The 20,940-nt window shown below is 40.1% G+C and overlaps 1 protein-coding gene across 4 annotated transcripts in view; it reads right to left on the bottom strand.

Annotated features, from left to right (window-relative positions):
* Positions 1-20,940, bottom strand: part of PTPRR (protein tyrosine phosphatase receptor type R) — a 154,757-nt gene that overhangs the window by 77,767 nt on the left and 56,050 nt on the right. For all 4 annotated transcript variants that reach the window (XM_030003009.2, XM_030003010.2, XM_030003012.2 and 1 more), the window contains one exon: positions 886-999. In XM_030003009.2, the coding sequence (XP_029858869.1) occupies positions 886-999 (114 nt within the window). The remainder of the gene's footprint in view (positions 1-885; positions 1,000-20,940) is intronic.

Here is a 20,940-nt window from a genome sequence, read left to right as displayed (position 1 = left end):
TGTGTGATCCTTTCTCACAGAGACATTATTTGAAGGAGTTTTATAATCCTTTTTGATGTATACAATCCTATCAAGCTATCAAGGCAGGAAATACTTTTATGCTGAACCTGTCAATTTTCTTCCCTAATATTCAACCTGCATGTAGAATAAAATAAAATAACTCTTCTTCCCTCTGCAACATGAATTGAATGCTAGCAATACACACGTGATGTTGGGTTTTTTTGCTTCATAGCAAAACTGTCATAAAAAGACAACAGTGTTAAGAATGTATGCTCTTAACCATACACAGAAAACCATACAATGACAATTGCTTCTAAAAAGTCTTTGTTGCTAGAAGCAAATTTGTCGTCATCTTTTGCAAATATGGTAGCACAGTCTACAAGATCATTTCTGAGCATAGATTGTTATAGCTGAATAGCAAAACATGAATATTAACATTGTGAGAAGACATTTAATTTACTAATGTGAAGTCTGAGTATAAATTGTGAAGATACCTTTGAAAGGCAGAATCATAGGTATTTTTTAGGCAATATTCAACCTTTGAGAAACAAAACATGAATAAGTGTTTCTTAATGAATGTGATGTAGAACTGCATTGGAATGAAAACTAAGGGATAAGCAATCTGCTTATGAATAGGACACAAAAGAGATTTATCTGACTTAATTTTTCTCTAGACTGTAACTGAGAATGGTTTCCTTTCAAAAGAAAATTTAAATCATTTTGTAATGGAGATCTATTTTTCTGTAGTACAATTAAAAAAAAAATTGGAAAAAAGTATTTTTCTGTTCTATTTTATTGCACTTTTCCATAGTGACAGGAAAATAAATTTACGAGAATTCAGAATAACCAGGTACATTTTATTACACACAGCCCCTTGGTACTTACAATGAGTCTGTTGATATGAATTTGCTGAGGTAACAGTCCCAGTGCTGCTGCCACTCCTTGGCGAAATATCCGAAGCAATGTGATATTCAGCTTGTTTACATCCATTTGCAGTGTCTGAAAAACAAAACCAGTTCAAATGAACTCCTTGCTTAACACGTTCAGTTCTCAAGATGACTGATCTCTGGGACTCTTCGCTAATTGTTTTTCTCCCAGAACGATAATCTCTGCAATCTACTTGCATCACAATAAAGAATAAATCCAAAGGAAAATTTAAGCATCTTAAATGCTGCTCGTTAGCAAAGTACCACCTTTCCTCAACTACGTTCAAAATATGTTCCAGAGGTTTTTGGCTAAATTCCTTGGATAAGTCACAGTGTTCAAGATAACACAATTATTACATTAAAAATGAAAGTCAAGCATTAAACATCAATTCACCTTTAAAGAATGAGATGTTGGATTTACACAATGAAGATTTGCTTTGAATATTATCTTAGCATTTCTCCCTGCAGGTGAAGAATGAGTCAGACATAGTGAAATTATACAATTTTAATTTTGATTAGCGGTTTCTGAGATCAAAAAAGAAACATTCTGGATACATTCGACATGCTTGAATTTCCTAAAACTTCTTCATGTGAGTCAGAGAACACTACAATTCTCAGCAGAGACCAACTACATCACTGAAGCATTTTCTTTCTCTGTATTAGAATCATAGTGAAATCTAAATGTGTCCTGAAGTTCAAGTCCTTCCTGTGAAGTCAGTGGAATTTTACCCAGGAAATAATTTAGGTTCAAATCTTCTGTTTCCAAGAAGACCCAGATATGGGGTCTTCACGTGACCTGGTGACCAATACTTCCACGTGGGACTTTGGGGTCCCTTTCTTCGCTTCCATATCCCCTTTGCAGACAGTATGTAGCGGAGAAGAGAGGGAAGAGGAGTATGTCAGATGGTCCCAGAAGGCTTCCAACGTTTCTGGCAACTTCTGACTTAGGAAGTCAGTAAGTTCTAACTGAGCCAGTCGACCTGAGCTGAAAAAGAGTTTTTATTTTAAACTTCCTATTTAAAGCCATAGGCCAGCTTGCTAATCTGAGGATCCAAGTAAGTATTCTTCCTTCCTAACCAAAGCTGCATAAAGAGAACTGAATATCCATGGGTCAGACATCACACTGGGAATATGGTTATGGTCTAGAAAGAAAGGCAACTTTTTTCTCAAAGAAAAAAACAGCATCACACAATTTGACTGTTGTTCTTTATTTATCAGTAAGTATTTATAAGTTATGATGTAAAACCATAAAATAATTGCTTTCCTTTTCCACTATCAATTTGATTTTTCCATCAGTCATGAGTGTTTTTAATTTTTTTCCCCTTTTTCTCGTTTTTTTACACTAATAGGATTGTCAGGTCTTGATGCATCAGCCGAGATCTGCTCTTACCACACAGCTGAGCTTTAATTCAGCTGGAGGTATTATAGGATTCTTCAATTTAAATTACCCTTTCTATCCTGGCATTTTCAATATGCAAAATCTTCTTCTCTTTGCTTCTTCTTGAATTAGACAGGCATCCTGAGTGGTTACAAAACTGCTCCGGCTTTGACATTGAAACAGAGAAATGTCTTGAGAGGGGACATACGGAGATCGAACAGATCTGAGCACCTTTTCTTCTGTTCCCCAGACTGGCTCGCTCCGGCCGTGGTGGATGAGAATTGGTTAGGAGCTGCGAAGCCGTCACTACACTGAAAGTCGACAGCCTGTCTGAGGATCCTGGGTAAATGAGAAAGGGACTTGTTGCTGAAATAGGAAGGCTGTCGTGAGGGTCCCTAGAGATCCATAAGGATGGTATAAAGAGTGCGAAACCACTTGTCTAAGTCAGTGACCCTCAGTTATGAGGATAATGCTAACTGTTGTTACTGAGCAAAATTAGTAGGCATAAAATCAAAATACATTCACTTAAACGTATTTGAGAGACAGGGATCAGATCACATTAATAGAGATGTTGTTAATTAGTGTGTTAAGAGTTCACTGATAAAGACACAGAGATGAAACAGCCAGAAAAATATCTAGCTTGAGATGAAACAGAAGATCTTAAAGAGCCTATGAGGAGGTAGTAAATTCTTATAGATCTAGTATATTGGGATTGTGGTTCATCATATCCAGGGACAATAAAACATGGTGAAACTCCATTATCTTCAGGAAAGTCACATTTCCTTCTACCAAGTCTGAATTTGGTCCACCGTGTCCTATAACAAATAATCATAAAAGGCTGCACAGTGTGTGTGTGTCTCTGTAACAGCTATATTGTCCTTGGCGGTTCTGGGGGAAGCCTGAAGACCACAGCACTCGCTCTATCAGTCTGGCGTCAGCCTGCTTAGAAAGCTTACCTGGCTTTGCAGCTGGAGATTTCAGGACCCTTTTAGGAAACCTCCTAAGTGGGTGGGAAGAAATTTGTCCCTAAGCTTCACCTCAGGGTGCTTCTTGTGCAGCAATAAAGGGGTTTTTGTGACTATTCATCCAAAAAACCCCCAAGAAATATCTGAGGAAGAAAAAGCTCACATTTTTTATAAGATCCTTGCCTTGCTGTCCATTCAAGGGATCTGCTGCTCAAGTGCTGGTGTTAGTGTGAAGCTTAGTTCATCGGCAATTATAGTAAAAATTAAGTAAGAGTCACATAGGCCACCACTTTCCTACATCAGGCAGCACAAGAGAGTGCATTTGCCTCATCCTATCAAGGGCAAAGTTAGCAGCCCAGAATCTGCCACTTTAGGAATGGGATTTCTAACTCGATCAGTGAAAGACAATGTATAGAAATGCTCGATGGGACCCCGAGAGCACCTGCTTTAGAGTAAGCAGCACATAACGAACATGCTCTGTGCTCTCTATTAATCCCTCGTTTGTACTGGATTTGTAAAGGCATAAAGCAGGAGTGGACCAGACTGGAGACACATCAAGGTCAGTATCCTGTGGCCAACTCTGGATGCTTATGGAAAATGATAGGAACAGGGCAAGATTATACTCTTTTCCCAAGTTCCTTCTGACAAGATCCAGGCTAATTTATGCCTCCTTAGCACTAAAAGGCAATGGGTCTCCTCAATTACATGAATGTTATCATACAATAACCCATACTGACACTACCAAGGTCTGTGATAAAGGCAACACTTGGGGGCATTACATTCTCAACTCTGGCATGTGCCCTCCTTGAAGGTGACTGAAATTTAAGTCTGACCTGAGGGTCTGGTACAAAATTGCCTTTCTGCAAATTCTTAACTATGACAGTTTTTGTTGGGAAAAGTTAGTCAGAGAAAGAAAAAACAAAAGAAAAAGAGAGAAGGAAGATAGAGAAGAGAAAGAAAAAATAAAGTCCTAACTATTCCTAACAGTCGAAAATTTCTAAAACATTATTAAAATTTTAATATTTTAATATTATTGTGCCATTCTGATGGAATGCCTAGACACTGTGTTGACTCTAGTCCATAAAGGTAAGAGATTAGGATAGAAAACTGATAATGGATGAACTACAAATGCAACAATACCTGTACATTAGACAAACAATATAAAGTGTCGTTAAGAGAATCACTCCTAGAAGGGAAACCTGTCCAGCCATTTAGAGGTTATAATTACACAGATGAAATCATCGGGTATTCTAACACCACCTGCAATAAAATGTGAAATTAACTCCTGTAAAGTAAATCTGTAGAAATAAATAAAAAAAGCGTTAGCATAGATACACAAGTTATGTCTTACTGTGTTCCTCTAGTTGCTCCTTTTGCTTTGGAAAAGAAAGGGCTGAAGCATCCCAGTTAGACAGCACTAATCATTCACCCTTTTCTCATCTGCAGTGTTTATCATGGATTGCAACCTACTCCCCAAGGAGTTTACAATTTTGAATCTGCTACCGCTGTTGGCAATAGCGACTTGTTGAGCCTAGAGGCGAGCACCCTGGAGGACTCATTTTCCTGAACAATTACCGACCTGGATACTGCAACTGTAGCGACAGTTTCTAGGTTTATCTGATCCAAGCAAAGCAGGTAGTTTGAAGGGAAGGAGTTTTCTGCTTGTAGTGGAAAACTTGGGAAGACAGAGTTCCCGAAAAGGAAACTCAGCACAGAAAAACACCAAAGACCATTCACAACTGAGATCCTATAGGGGCTTTTTGATAAAGATTTTCATGTTAAAGAAAAAAAAAAAAACAAAACAACATGAAAGGGATGAATGTATAACAGTTTCTGAAATAATATTTTTAGGATATTACAGTAAAATATCATTTGCCAAGTCAAGTTCTGCTTCTCAACAAAAATTCAGAGATGCCTCCCTTTCTTATCTTTTCCTTATCATCAGTGATATCCTTTCTGCAATGAGCCTCAAATATACCATTCCTTTTCAATACATTCATTACTCCCCTCTAAACTCCTCCTGATCCTACCACCACAGGTGTTTTCTCCAGCTAACCTGAATATACAGTAAGAAAAATAATCAAGGATGAAGAAGGTTAAAGGTTAAAGTATAATTTTTTACAATACCATTATGAACAAATATTAAAAGTAAATGAGCAAATTATACGTACTAGAAATTTTACATACTTAAGGCCCATTGGGTAGTAAGTTCTATTCTGTGCTAAAACCAAAGAAACTCAACTCTAAAAATGAAAATAAAACTAATCACCCCTCTTTACTTAGGCCAAACAAAAGAGAAAGCTCAGAAAAGAGTTGTCTTACCTGTCTGTGCGCCACTTATTCGTTCATGTTTTAAGAAAGTCACCAAAAATGCTATAAAATGTTTTTTGCGCTAAAGCAAATACTGGACTGTGGCCCGGCTGAGGGTGGGTCCCTCCATCTGAGCACCCTGCTCTGCTGCCTGCACACTGACAGTGGCTACACTTAATTAGTGTCACCGTGTTTCACCTTGTCACCCTCATCAGCCAGCCTCAGCCGTACAACCAAAAAAGGATGTATTCATCAGGAGTGAAGGTGAGAGTTGCAGCTGTATTTGTACGGTTTGGGTAAAGGACTACAAAAAATCTGGCAACAAATTGTGAAAATACCTGCATTTTCTCTTTTCTTCTCCTAAACACGTTTCATTTGCTTTCCTGTTGCTGTTCAATGATTTGAGATCGCAGCTGCACTGGGCATCAGGTTAACGCCTTTGGCTGGCTCAGGCGCCTAACACACATCCCCAGAAGATTTTGGCTTTTATAACATTATGTGTGTCATGTGTCACAGCAAGTTTAGTGTCTCATGTAGTCCATGAATCGCACGGGAGCCAGCATGTCCTCAGCCAGCATTATGCAACTAGAACAAAGCATTTTGCCAAGTGCCACTCTGGAGGCACTTTGCCCTACACAAAACTGGTGTGCAAGGTGGCATTCCCTCCTCTCCCGTTTGCCTCTCCCTCTACAATGGTATTTTCTCCAAGAGGAGAAACCTGCCCTTTTGTGAAGTCCACATTAAACTTTGAATTATGTCTGTAAACTAAGATAAAATTCTCCGGAGTATAAAATCAATTATTCTCGGTGATTAATTAAAGCAGCGTCATGTTTCTATGTATCAGCAGTTGCCTGCAGTGACCTACTCAAACTCTCATACATAATATATTTCTGCTAAAACATGATGTGACTAGAAATATAAATCTTGGGACATTTAAATATTTCTAAGGTCAGGGACCAATTACTGAAAAATTGTGAGGGGGAGTCTTGGCTATTCTACAAAAGTGTAGTGAAAGTCACCTGCAATAGTAGAAAAATTACAGGTGTATGTTTGAGTTTACAAGCAGCAGTGAAAAGCACTGAGAAATGCTCTGGACCTGGAACATGCTTCTAAGTCACCCATTTTCCAATTAGGAGCCACCAAAGCTGCAGAAAACCCAAATCTGCCAAACAGTTCCAAATTTCACATGTAGCCTGTAAAAATTTAAGTGTGCTTGTCCGAAGAGTATTTGGGTGATAAGAAAAAAACCTCTAAACTGGTTCTGTATAAACATTAAGAAAAAGTGATAGGAATGGGATACTTTGATTGCTTCAGTCCTGATTAGTCCGGGGAAGTTTTGTATATTTGGATGCTGCTTTTCAAGATGTTACATTGTACAACTTCACTCCCATTTTTGCAAGAGAAAAAAACCCCACATCTTTTATGGAAAATCTTTGTTTAAAGTAAGTATAATATTTCCTGGATTTATGCATTTCTCATATAGCATTAAAGAACAATTTTGGCTCTTGATCAATTTTTCATGAAGGCATATACATTTAAATATTTATGCATGTTATGAGCTCTCTGAAAGAAATCAAAGACAGAAGTAACACTAATGGGAAATCTAGGGTTAATCTAATTAGTTAAGACAGCCGTATCGTCTTCCCCCCTACTGATTTTCAAGTGAATGTTCATTAAAATATGAGAAAATCAAAATTTATAAAAGGAAGCAGCCTTTCACACGCTGCAATTAATCCACAGACCTTTTTACCACAGGATGTTGCTGAGGCCAAAACCTGAACAAGAGGCAGAAAAAGGGCTGGATGCTTAGATGGATGTTGAAAGTCACTAACGTCCCTGAAAACTGCACAGAAGAGATACTATAAACCTTGCCATACAGTCGAAGCCAAACCTCTAACCGTCAGAAACCAAGAGGAACCCTAGTGCAATAAAAGGAAATGTTTCTCCGTCAGAAGGTTTGAGCGCTGGCCATCATCCTGGACGAGATGCTGGGTTTCGTACGAGTCCTGTTTGGACGTGGAGGGACCCGCTGAGGACGATCCCAGGGACTGCTGCACCGCGGAGGATGCAGATGCCGTACCGGGTGTGGGGTGAGGCCAGGGCACGCCGCTGGCATCCACGGTTCAGGCTGGCAAAGCTGCTCTGGACGTGGGTGGGTGCTGTGACTAAACTGGTTTGTCTCAGCTATGTGACAGATTTACACTTCTTTTTGCAGGGAGAAGAACTAATTTCTCAAATGAGATCAGCTGATTTGGGGCTGATTTGACCACTTCTGTAGGAAGCACCAACACAAGAGTGAGAAACGCTCCATCTGTGAGGTCTGGCTTTTGTCCAGGATTCCCTGGCTGAGCTTTTGCAGGCACTTGGACAGTGAGTCAGTCAGCTATAGAAAGACTCCATGACCTTCATGGATGATTAAAGCGTATGAGAATGCATTCAGCCTATTAAGGATAAGGTTTGTTAATGCCTGTCTTCAAGAGGCACGCTTTGATTTCTATCAGTCCTATGTTTTGCATTAATCTCTGGGCTTTGCAGTCTCCTAGCAAAGATAAGGGTCAGTGTCATTTGACACCATTGTGTCACAAGGTAATGTGGATTTACTGATCACATTTAATGAGAAGACGCAGAATAGTCTTCTATCTTTCTTCTGAAGGAAATCTCAGAAGGTGGGTTATTTCATTCTCCTGGCTTCCGAGTCCCGTGGGTCATTCCTGTACCACAATGTGATGTAGTTAGTGGGGTGACAGTCTGAGAGTGTGTGTTAGACTGTCCTCTCAACGCTCATTGTACTCATTTGCCTTTACCTCTTTCCTATGGTATCATTAATGCATTAATCATGCATTATATATTTGGAAGTCAGAAAGTATGTGCAGCTTCCAAACACCTGATGTACTACAGATTGTATGAGACCCACCATCCCACAGCCCCACCTCAGCAGGAGAATAACCTTATCCAGAGCCCAGTAAAGTTAACAGGACTTTTTCTGAGTCAGAGGGTTGCAGAATCCCATACCCTAAATGCCCATGGGATGTATGCTTGTCATTGCTGAGGGGGTGTACGGGAGGGGAAGGAAAGGTTATCTGTTGTCCGTGGGACACGAGTTCGACGTAGCCTTGTCATTGAATAATACCAGTCCCAGAAGGTCTCTGTACTGGTGGAGCCCTTTGGAAGGAGGAAGGAGAGGGGCAGGAGGCTGCCGGAGTTCTGTGGGACTTTGTGGCTGATTTTCTAGAGCTTCTTTGGGACAGAGAGAACTTTCTGCTTCACCACCTTGGGGAACTTAAGTACCTAGTGACGGAAGGAGACAGTTTTCTCCTGCATGTGGAAGTATATTATTCCTTTTTTAAAAATCGGTCACAATGGTACTACATCTATTTTAAAGAGTACTACGCTGGGAGCATTTGCAATTACTCCAAATTGATTACTAGTAGGGATGAGAGGCCAAAATTTTGCTGTGCCTCTGGCCTTAGCAAGTCTGCCTCAGTAAATCTGCCTCAGTTCTATGTCTATAAAATGGGGACAATAGTATTTGAGTGTTTCACAGGATTTTATATATTTTAGCAAGAAGATGGGGGCCAGATATATAGGACGGAACCTTTCAACTTCTTTCACAGATAATTTTAACGTTGCCCCCAAAAGTCAATTCCTGTCTTTTTAATTTGGTGCTGCATTTCCTCAAGGACTGGGATTTACTTCATCACAAAGTATTTCAGTTTTTTTAAAATAACAGCTGAAGTTCATTCCAAAGCTCTGATAGTTTTCTAGGCTTTTTCCTTCCTCCATCCACCTCGCCCTGCCCTCCTCCCTCATGGTAGGCAGTTGAAAAGGACAAGATGATGGAAAAGCACAAGACAATACAGAGAGGTGGAAACACAAGGAGAGCTGGAAGAGCTCAGCTGAATGCTATTTCAACCTTTTTGTTCTTTGAGAGGCATGTGTAATGAGCTCCATAAAATTGTCCTATCTGTCCTTATTCAATATTAGCAAAAAAAATTATTCCTTCCATTACAAAAGAAATGCATTGTGCTATTATGTCCGGTACAACTTTCATGCACAGCATGATTGTACCAGTCACATCCTATTTCATCATCCCAAAGCCAGCTGTAATCCTCAGAGCAAACAGACCCTTTTGAGCCTGTTCAGCACAGTGCTTTATAACACATTTGGTTTTTGTGTCTAATTATTAAATCTCTAGGTAGAGCCAACGTAAAGCTCTAAATGCCAGAACACCAGTATTGTTTCTCCTTGCTCCTTTTGTAGAACCCTCATTTCGGCTAGTTTTATGTTTCAAACAATTCTTAGTTACTTAAGTTTAAATTCCTGTTATGACTTTGTAAAATGGTTCTCAATACATCAAAATGCCTTCCAGAAAAATGACAGACATAAAAAACCATCCCAAAATCATCCTTTTCTTTTTATCTCCAGAATTTTAAATTTAGTTTGTAGCAGACATATATATATGTATGCAACCTTACAAAATAATAAAGAACAAAACTATAACCCTAAGACAAAACAGCAACTTCCACATCTTTCGGGAACTGATGTGGCCAAAAGACTCCCACTGACTTACTCTCCTTAGTAACCCTTCTCTTTGCTTTGAAAATCAAAGTAAGGTTTCAGTACTGCTGACGTCCTAGCTTTCTCATGCATTTATTTTCAGAGACAATTTTTATTTGTAGTTTCAGCCAAGCAAAATCTGCCTGAACATGCACAATGACAATGTTGTAGAAAGAGGCAAATGCTTTCCCTTTTTCACATAATCATAGATCTCTGTGGTTCCTGGGCATATGAAGAAGAAAATTTGAAATACATCTGGGGAAAAAAAAAAAAAAAAGGTCTTAAAATACATTTGGCTCAACTGGAATCAAAAAGGACTGTTCTTGTGCAATTCCTGAATACAGCTCGTGTCCCAGGACAGTCTGGATTATTTGTCCAACACAGCCAAGACTTTCAAAGTAAGAAGTGATTCCTACACCTCAGCTCTTGAGAGATCAGGATCCCATTTTCAGGAAACAAATGTCCAACAACAAGGGCTCTTTAGTGTGACACAGTTCACCAGTATGTTTTGGGTCTTTATCTGCTTTCAGCCTTTTAGCCCACTGAAGTTTGTTTATAGACATTTTCATCACCATAATCACAAATTACTGGAATGAAACTTGTATCACTGGCTTTCCCCTACCTACTTCAGCACTCCAGATCCATATGAACTGAGTGCAGACAACGCAAGGCACCCTCCTAATTTCTGCCTTAAGTTCCTTTTACTATTACGAACTTGAAACAAAGTTAAGCAAAATCAAGCAAAACCCTGGGGGACCTGCGGTTTTTCTTAGACAAAACTTGTGTTACTTTGCATTTTATCCTGTCATGGATTCATGTGACTGGATATGTCCCTTTGTCTCAAAGTTTCAACAAAACCATTAATGATTGTCTCAATCCTACAAGCTCAGAAACCAGAAAGCAGATGAAAAGACAACCTCCTGATTTTGGCAACTGTCTCAGGATTTTTGACCTCCTGAAGCTGCTAATACCAAATGTATTTCAGAGGCTATGAGGTACAAATTCCCTTTCTCCTGAGCAGCTGGGCAGATGAAGGATTCTCCTCTTCTGTCTAGTACTGAACAGAGAAGGCACAGCTTAAGGGAGAACACTAACACAAAATCTTCAACGATTTAAGGAGAATTTTACCTCAATGATTCCTGTTAAAGCTAATAACAATACTGGGTTTTCGACCAGCAGCCCAAGATTAGGGTTTCTGACTTTGGAAATGTGATACATACACTGTGCCCCAAATGTCCTAATATAGGACAACTTTTCTGACTCAACCATTAGGGAAAAAGTTACAGAAAATGGCTTTCAGGCTTATTTGGGGGACTTTTCTTTAGAGATGACTCCACTTGTGAGGTCAAAGATGAAGAAGCTGTGCTGCCTTGTATTATGGGATATTACTGCTCTAAAATGACTGGGAGACAGAGCCCCATTCATGGATCTGCAGTTTCTGTCTTTTATGTTTACGATCAGAAGAGCATTCTGTGTTCATTTTTGTTAAACAGGAACACAGCTGTCAAAGCCAACCTCAGATGTTTAGAATGAGAAAAATGCATTTTTTCCCTTTTTATCCTCAGAACTGATCACCCTTAAAGGAGAATATTAAAAACCGTATGCATGCTGTCCTCTCATTCTCGCACGCAAAAGCAAAATAATTCATATTCCTTTCCATGAGAAATAGCAATTGCAAGTTTGGCAGGTGAAGTTTCCTTTTCCTTTTTTTTTTTTTCTTTCTTATTTTTTAACAATATTCTTTAAATATACAAGAAGTAATCTTCCAGATTTCCCCAAGCGACCACAAACAGTGCCATTTGTGTTTGAGAGGTAGTGCTCCTCTGTACGAATGCAGCGAGTGCACCTTTATGCACATCTCCTGCCTTTTTCCTGCACCCTGGAAACCCGGGAGATTCCCGGTGGTTCTGTGACTGCTGCTCTGTGCCGGCGGGAAGAGACACCTGGGAAGAAATACTCAAATTCTCAGAAACCGAGTGTATGGCTCCGATCCAGAGCAGTATCTGCGGTATACCTGTCATATCAAAACACAAGTCCTGCAAATGATGGCAAGACGGCTCGCAGACGTCATAAAAAACCCAGGACATCTACCTTATTCCCCAGAAAAGAGACACAGCGATAGCATCTATGCCTGTTAATAAAAAGCTGTATGGCTTCTGTTTCAGTCAGTATACAGCTAAATCTTAGGGCCTAAATTTGTCAGTGGAGGTGTGTCTACTTAAACAAGTTCACAAGTTAAGTGTAAAAGCAAAACAAAACAAAAAGCTACAAAGCCTTAGGAAAAGTGGAGGAACAGAATTTAAATTTGTATATTTATATGTTATACTTTTTTTGACACTATCATGCAGAGAAAGACAGGAATTTTATTGGCAACTGTGGCTTTTGTCTATTTTCTATACACAACGTCTAATGGGAGCAACTGGTTTTTAGCTGACTTTGAGTAAATATCTCAATGATCTATCATTTACAAAGTCTTGTTCCTTTTAGCTGTGATAAGGCAGAAATCCGTTTTGCGAAGGGTCCTAACCAGCAAATGCTTCTGGGAAGAAAATCCGCTGACATTATCCCACTGACGCCCGTATGACTGCCTGGGAGCCGCCGGCTGCTCCCGGGGCAGCTCTGCACCCACCTAAACGCGGACGCGCGAGCCCCGAACGACGCCTGGTCCGTGCGCAGGAGCAAACTCGACGGATCCCAGCACGGCCGGACTACGCGCGCGCTACCCTCTCCAAGATGCAGATGTGAATTTACCGGAGAGCTTGAAGGAGCTTTATTTCTGCACTGCCCTCACTTTCCACGTCCCTGTTGTGCTTTCCCTTCTCTTCACACGGTGCTGGCAAATCGTGTATTTTGTTCTGCTCTCGCGTCCCGTCTCTCACTCCTCCAAAGACAGAGAAGCCACAGTGTTGTGCAGCAGTCTGAATGTATATATTATGTGCATTCAGCCCCTCTCTTGTCAGCCCTGCACAGCAGAGACCCTACCATACAACTCAACACGAGGGTGTAGACCCACTACACGACCCAACAGGACGGCGCGACGCAGCACCGGAGGTGTACAGCAAAGGGCTCAGCACCATTTCAACCCTAACATTGCTACCGTGGCTTTGCATGCAGCAGCAGCAAGTTCAGCTTCACCAGAACAACCTGGATGAGTCGTACAAGAGCAATACAATTGCTCTATATACGTGCTCACAGGATTTCTGGACATCCAGAAACCACCGTTACTGCTTGATCAAAGCAGCAGGGTGGTGTGTTACCTCAGTGAAAAATGTGGTAGGTTACTGCTAACGTGGTAGCTGATTGCCAAGGTCATTAGGGTTGGCAGGGCTCGTCCTCAGTCTGTCAACTAATCCCTCCTCTGCCTTTTTTTCTGAGTTAGAACTAAAACCAACAAACTTGCCTTACCAGCTTCATCATTAGATTTTGTCTATAGCAGTGGAGGAATGTTCATTTCACTAGCTGAAACAAAGCTGAACAAAAATAATGGACAATAAAATGGAACAACCTCACACTGGGATGAGCAAAGAAATGTAGGAATAACTAAACAGCTTTTACAGTTTCTTGTTTCCATGATCTTTTTCCCATTAAAATATAACATTCCCAGAAAACCTTCCAGAAATTGCACAATTAAATGACTGAAGGGAAGAGAGGAAAATAAAATTTAAAAAAAAATCAAAATTACCATTTTCTAAAGAAATCTGAGTGTTTTAAGCAAAGGAAACAGCAAGAGGAAGGTAAACATTCTTAAATATTCTCTGTCATTGTAGCAAAAAGGTTTTCAAAATATGATTTTTTTTTTCAGTTGTGATTTTTCCACAAATTGGTACTGCAAGCAATGAGGGAAATAAAATCAGTGAAGCTGAATATCATAGCTGAGACCCTTTTGCCCTCAATTCTTCATCTACCTCTTGTCACAGGATACAGGAATATATGAGGGAGAAGTCTTTGTTCAACTCCATAAACATGTGCTTCATATTTGCCATGCTAGACAAAACCCACTCAGTAAAATTCATCTCTGTCCGTCTACACACAAGCCATTTTATCCTCCCATCAACACGGCCTGTCATATTTAACAGACCTATGTCTGTCCCTCAATAACTTTCTGGTATCTTTTATTTTCCTGAGAGCCGATCAGCCTCTGCTGCCAGGGTCCCATTCACGTGCAGGACTTTAGGCATCTCATTTTCATCTGCCTTAATCAGGGATGTTTATAAGCCAGCTGAAAGGAAAGCAAATCCCATCCATTCACCGCCAGCTATTCCGGCAGGTACGTAAGCATTCCCAGACCTGCTGAGGTGCGTTCCCCTGGGAGAACACCGCCGGGGGGCAGCGGCTCTCCCTGTGTCCTGCTAGAACAGGACTGTACAGAAGGGATGCTTTCATCGTCATCACAGATCTGTGCAAACAGGTACATGAAGTGATGTTCCGCAAGTGAGGCAAAGAGCAGGGCCTGTGTTTAACAAGAGCTCACTAGCCCCACGAAGATTGAAGCAGCTCCTGCCGAATTACTTGGTATGCATCTCCTGAGAGATATTTTAGACAGCTGCAACATTGATCTAACCAACAGCATGAGTTTGTAAAAGTCGGTACTGTTATTTGTATTAACGTCTTTTGGTCATCCATACGGTAATTTTATTTCTTCCCTTACTGTTGCATACATTGTATTTCCTGGGTCAAGTCTTTTTTGTCAGGCAGGTATAACATGGTCCAGTATGGTGTCTCCTCCGTTAAATGCAGAATCGCTTGTATTCTTCCTAAACAATTTCAAACACACAGTGAGGGTTTTATGTCATGCTGGGTGACAGGGAGAGCAAGGATGCAAGGAGAAAGAACACTGTAGTAATAAAAAAATGATTCTGAGCTTACATTTGTAGTTCTTTTCATGTGGGCACACCAAAGGATCTAACAGTGGGGATTAAGAATATTCATTACGTCTGAAGAAACAGAAGCGCGTCATGGCAAAGTGCTTATCTTACAAACATGAAGAAGGTATATAATGTCAAAGCTATAAGTAAAAATAAAGATTTGGACACCCAACACAGAATTCTGGCCAACATCCCTCGTTATCTCATTTTCCAGGCTTTGGGGTTATTCTTTATACTTTATGTCAGAAAATGTTAGTGTTCTAACCCTAACAAAGGTCCAAAATTTTAAGATTTACATAGATTTTAAAGTACAGAAACAGAGGACTTCCCATATATCATTTACAAATGAATCATATATCATTTACAAATCACTGAATCTAAGGTTTTTTTATGTACTTCATCCTGAGTTATTTTTATGTACTTCATCAGTTATGTTCTTTTCTGTTTGAAGCCCGTATTCTACACCATTAAAGATTCTTCTGTTTTATTAAGAACAACTTTTGCAATTAATTGACATGACAATATATTACATAACTAATATGCAAAATACAAGACAAGCATTTAAATTATTTGCATAACCTGAATAAGATGGGAACTTTGTCATGTCAGCTGAATGGTGTCTTTTTTTACCTAATATAATTTGAAAACATATTTATGACTCATCAGTCTTTTAAAATTAGACTGTGATTAGAGATTCTAAGCTGTAATCTTTCAACTAACTGTGAACTTCTTAAATTTCATTGTAATTCTGTATTCTGTGTCTTCTCCTCTGTCTTCTGCACTAACAGTTCACATATAGATTACACAGACCATAGAGCAGCTCACAAATGAGAAAAATCCAGTCGCAAAAATATTTTGAAAAATGCAATTAACAAATAATAACTCCTTTCCATTTTGTAGGAGTCCAAATAGACTTAATCTTCTACTTGAACAACCATTTTGCAATTTAAGTCAAAAATTCGAATCTTCATTCAGTGACTCAAACCTTTTTAATTTTAATTTTATTTTAATTTTTGAGCTGAATTAGTAAAAGAAAGTAGAATGTACACCTACATAAGAAAGCTGACAATTTTTGTCATTTAAAGATGTTTTTCACAAAACTTTTGTACAAGAAAGAAGCTGCTAGTTGACAGTCTCTATATCCTTATGGATGATGACTATTTGGATATATGAGGCTTTTTAACGCCATGTGTTCAAACTTCAAGTACAATAGAACACATGTAGAGCTTTAATTACTAGTAGGGCATGTGGATGTTTAGACTGACAGAGTATTACATCTGGATGTAAAGAGAAGCAGCAGTGCCATTCTCGGTTCAGAGCTGAAATAATGGGAAGGTAGAGGATGAGAGCTGGTACTAAGAAGCAATAACAGAGTGGCTTAGAAACTTGGAAAAACGGGAAGAGAACTGCAAATTCAGATTTAATGTTATCAATCCAGTTTGCTTCCCCAGTGGGAATTCTACACTCATCTTTTCCTACAGCATTCAAATTTCATTAAATAAACTTGATGAAAGGGATCATTTCACACCATTAGTGATATCTGCACTTCTGTAGTGCCATTAATTTTGTCTTTCTGGATATGAGTTCCCTCTCTATAAAAAGGTTGTAAATCAGGGTTTCCTAAAGAGCCTCATAATGAATATGACCTCAGGCTGGGGCTGCCGTCTATCCGCAGTGCAAATCCAGTTGCGGGCTGCTTTGAATTCTGGAAACACTGACTGTGGCAGTGGCAGTGCTACCCCAGCCTAAGGCTCTTGTCTCACATGTCCCACAGATCTGGAAAGATAGTCTGCCCACGACAGCTCCGACTTGTAAATAGTTCGGCTGAGTATGGCCACAATTAAAAAGCCCCTTTAGGAGAGACACAGAAAAACTTTGTGAGCTACAAATATGCTCTGGCCCTCTAGGAACGCCTGCTGCACAGCTTTCAAATCCAGAGAGTGCTGACATCTAGACATTCCCAATTTGTGAAAACCCAAAGTGCTTCCTTATGAAGAAAACTGCAAAGCTTGTGAAAAGACTAGAAATAGAATAACAGAAATTATGTTTCTGTGAAGAAGGCTAATTTCTATCCCTTTAGATAACCATGTAAATACTGTAACGGGAAAAAAAAAGTCACATGAACTGCTGGCAATGACTAAAGGAAGAAAAACTATCAATGGATATCTAGGGCCACGAGATTTAAGTCTACTTAAGCCTTTTTTGTTTAAATATCAACAGGGATACACACTGAGATGGCAAAATTCTCATAATGATAGAGAAAAGAAAGAAGGAACCACTTCTAGAGATTTTTTGAGGGATAAGAAATCAAGGGGTGATAGTAATGTGATGTATACTGTATATATTCCATTCCAAAAGTAATGGATTCAGCATTGGATGCTGAAAGAGCAAGTAGAAGGGTAAACCTGTAAATACGCTGGAGCAGATGACCTCTTTCAGAAAGTTGCTCCGAGCTCTGTGCTAGTCAACATCCTTATTAGAGGTCTGTTGAGCCACACAAAGTCATACAGAAGCCTGAAGATAGCACAGAAGATTGAAGGTAACTCAGAATCAGGGAACACGGGATAAACAATAAGGTAGGTCAGACGCACCAGGTGATTCAGGTGAAGTTCACCTGAACATCATGCACTTAATATGCCTAAACTCAAGACAATACAAATCTTGGAAAAGCGTATGTAGTTCACCCGCAAAGAAATATATTTTTAAAAGGAGTGACTCAGAAGGTGAGTCAAGGTTTCTATCTGATCACTGAGTGAATAGATGCTCCCAGGACAACATGCAGGCTAAGGTTATGTGAATACAATGCCTACTCGGCCTCTTAACCAACTAGAAGCTGCATAGCCACGTCAGAGAGGTGGTAAAATTCAGCTATTATATCTTGTATCACGGTAATCAACAGAGAGAACTACATGTAGGCTGACATTTTGTACCGCTTTTCAATTCATTAACGTGTCGCTCATGCTGGTGATCAGGAGCATGACCACGACCATGACCACACACATTCACATGCACACAGCTTCTATGGGACATGGTGATTTTGTAACTCTCCAGCTGCTTCCAGGTCTGTAAACACTTATTGACTTTGTTTCTGCTAATGAGCTGAGACTTACCAGGTGACACAAAACACTTGAGGGGCAACCTGCACAGACTGCAATTAACTCTTGGTTCCTGTTTCTGTTATTTAATTAGCAACATCAATTTTGAACACTACACACACTGATCACAGAAAATACAGGCAATTACCAACAGTCATCAAACCCTATTTTCTAAATTACATGCCAAGGATAAATGATTTTAAAGTACAAAAATAATGTAAGCAAAACGCTTTTTTATGCCATGTCTCTGCTGGATAAGCTTAACAGTTCCTCACATTAAATGATAATTCCTACTTCTGTCTAGGGTCAGCAGACAGATATAACAATCTAATAAAAAGCATTCTCCTCTGGGGAAATCTCAGAATGTGTTTTCCTACAGAACAATGTAAAGATGCAGAGTGTGCATAGAGAAATGAACCAGAAGTGAGTTAGGCCTTGGGAGCACCATTTACATTTTTTGCTACTCTACCTAGACATACACGGAAAAGGGTAAGGTGTTCAATGGCTACTCGGGGCTTTAATGTCCCTGGTTTACTTTGGATCCTGTTTCACCTGCCTGCAACTAATGGGTGCTTCACAGTCCCTGGTCCAGAGCTTTTGGGCATAGTTCATAAATGCATAACCCTGAACACTGAAATGAGTATCTATTCCAGAAAAAGCTCTCCTTCAATCCTATGGTCACGTAACATAGAAAGCCTAGGAGCCAGGTCTATGCCTACAGGACTATACTGCCTTCTATGTCACCAAAACGAGGAAAACCGAGTTCCTCAGGTTAGCTCCTGGCCTTACACCTTACAGAGGCTAGACACTGTAAATCAGCAAGTGCTCCAGGTTTCTGCTGAGCCTGAAGTAAGCTGGAGCTGGGGGAGAAGTGCAGATGCCTTTGGCAGTGGCAGACGTTTGATTCACGCAATAGCTCTAGGCTTCTGCTGAACTGGAAAGACTGTGGCTGTGAACGAAAGGGATCGGTATTCCTGACAAACTCCAAATACAGCTGTGATCTGGGACCCGCTGCAGTTCACACAACCACCAAAGTCAACAGTACTTCAGCTCCGTGAAGACCATGGCTCCAAAGCAGTTGCTGGAACTTGATGGGAGCTCCTGAAAAGGGATTTCTTAGCCTGGAGAAGAGAAGGTACAGGAGGGAGCTTGGCAATGTGTATAAATATGTGATGGGAAGGAGTAAAGAAAACAGCGCCAGGCTCTTTTCGGTGGTGCCCAGTGACAGGATGGGGAGGCAATAGGCACAAACTGAAACACAGGAGGTTTCATTTACTTTTTTACTATGAGAGTGGTCAAACACTGGCACAGGTTGCCCAGAGAGTCTGTGGAGTCTCCATCTTAGGAGATATTAAAAACCCAAATGGAGAAGGTCCTGAGCAACCTGCAGGTCTGAGAGAACCTGCTTTGGGCAGGGGTTTGGACTACAGAATCACCAGAGGCCCCCTCCAGTCTCAACCACTCTATGATAACAAGTCAAACATGACATTAAAAATTAGCCAGAATCAGTGGTTTTATTCTATGCATTGTACCTGTACTGCAGACTTACAGCAATTTCTCTCCTAGATCAAAAATTTGGAAGTAATTCTATAAGGGGAAATGACATGGACTTTTTCCAAAGGGAAAAAGTAAAATCAGTAAAGTAAGAAAGTTAAAAAAATGTTTCTTTCTTTCAGTAAGAAACTCTCTGCCTCGCTGTTTAAGTGCTTCATCCAGATCACTTTCCCAAAGCTACAGGGTTGACGACAATAAAACAATGAGAAACTTACTTTTGTATCTAATATTAAACAGCTGTGTTTATGAATAAACACAGGGCACAGACCTGCCAAGAACAAGAGTGGCATTTTGCAATCATTTTCCAGAGCAGCTGTTATGATCGTTCAAGGAATATGAGTGCTCCTATTAACCTCCACAAAATCACTCACATATTCAGCGTTATGCTTCAGTATTTTGCTGCCTTGCTGCTTATTAGCCTTTGCATTTTATAGAACACTTATAATAGGATCATGTACAGTGCATGGTATTCAACGACGGCCCCCATCACTATTCACAAATCTGTTATGCATGTAACACTTTAAGGAGGAAGGCACCTCCTTCATAGCACTTCACAGCATGAAATTTTCTGAAATATGTATTCTATTTCATGCTTAGTTGTGCATAAATTGGCATAAAATCTTTAAATAGCTCTCATGAAATAAAATTAAAACATTACTTATACTATGCCAGCACTTACATTTTACAACAGAAGCACGCAGCCCTGCTTGTTATGACCAAACCTCCAGCTCTCCCAATACTGTGTCTCATGCACAGCCCTAAGTAGACATGAAGGGAAGAGTAAGGACAGGGCAAGCATATGAAATCTCTCCCCTGCTACTAATCCCGCATCAAACCACTTTTGGCCTGGGGGATTTTCTGGGCTTACTGTAGTTTGCCATAATAATAACCTGCAACAGATCTCTCTTCAAAGTTCCTTCTGTGAACCTGAGTAAACCTCTCGCACCCACAGCAACGTTGGGTAAGGTCTACTGCTCACTGTCTGGAGAACCACCATCTTCACCTGATCTGAACCTAGCTCCTTCTGCGATGGATGAAGCCGTCCTGCGAAGAGGAGCCAACATCACAGTGCAGCCATTCCCATGATGCGAGTTGGGGCACTGAGTGCACAGGTCAGGCTACAGAGCTGCTCTGGGCTGTGCTAGCACTACAAAATTCTGATTTCCCCCAAAAAACCTCAGAACATACTCTGACATTATATGCTCCACATGCTCTATTGTGCTTCTATTAATTTTTCTTCATCTGGTTTCAAAAAAACACTTTTACAATTAACTAGTATTGCAATATTTT

Source organism: Aquila chrysaetos, chromosome 26, assembly GCF_900496995.4.
Source record: "Aquila chrysaetos chrysaetos chromosome 26, bAquChr1.4, whole genome shotgun sequence".
Classification (NCBI taxonomy): Eukaryota; Metazoa; Chordata; class Aves; order Accipitriformes; family Accipitridae; genus Aquila; species Aquila chrysaetos.
The sequence above is the reverse complement of the archived record's forward strand: the minus strand, read 5'-3'. Positions and strand labels throughout refer to the sequence as shown.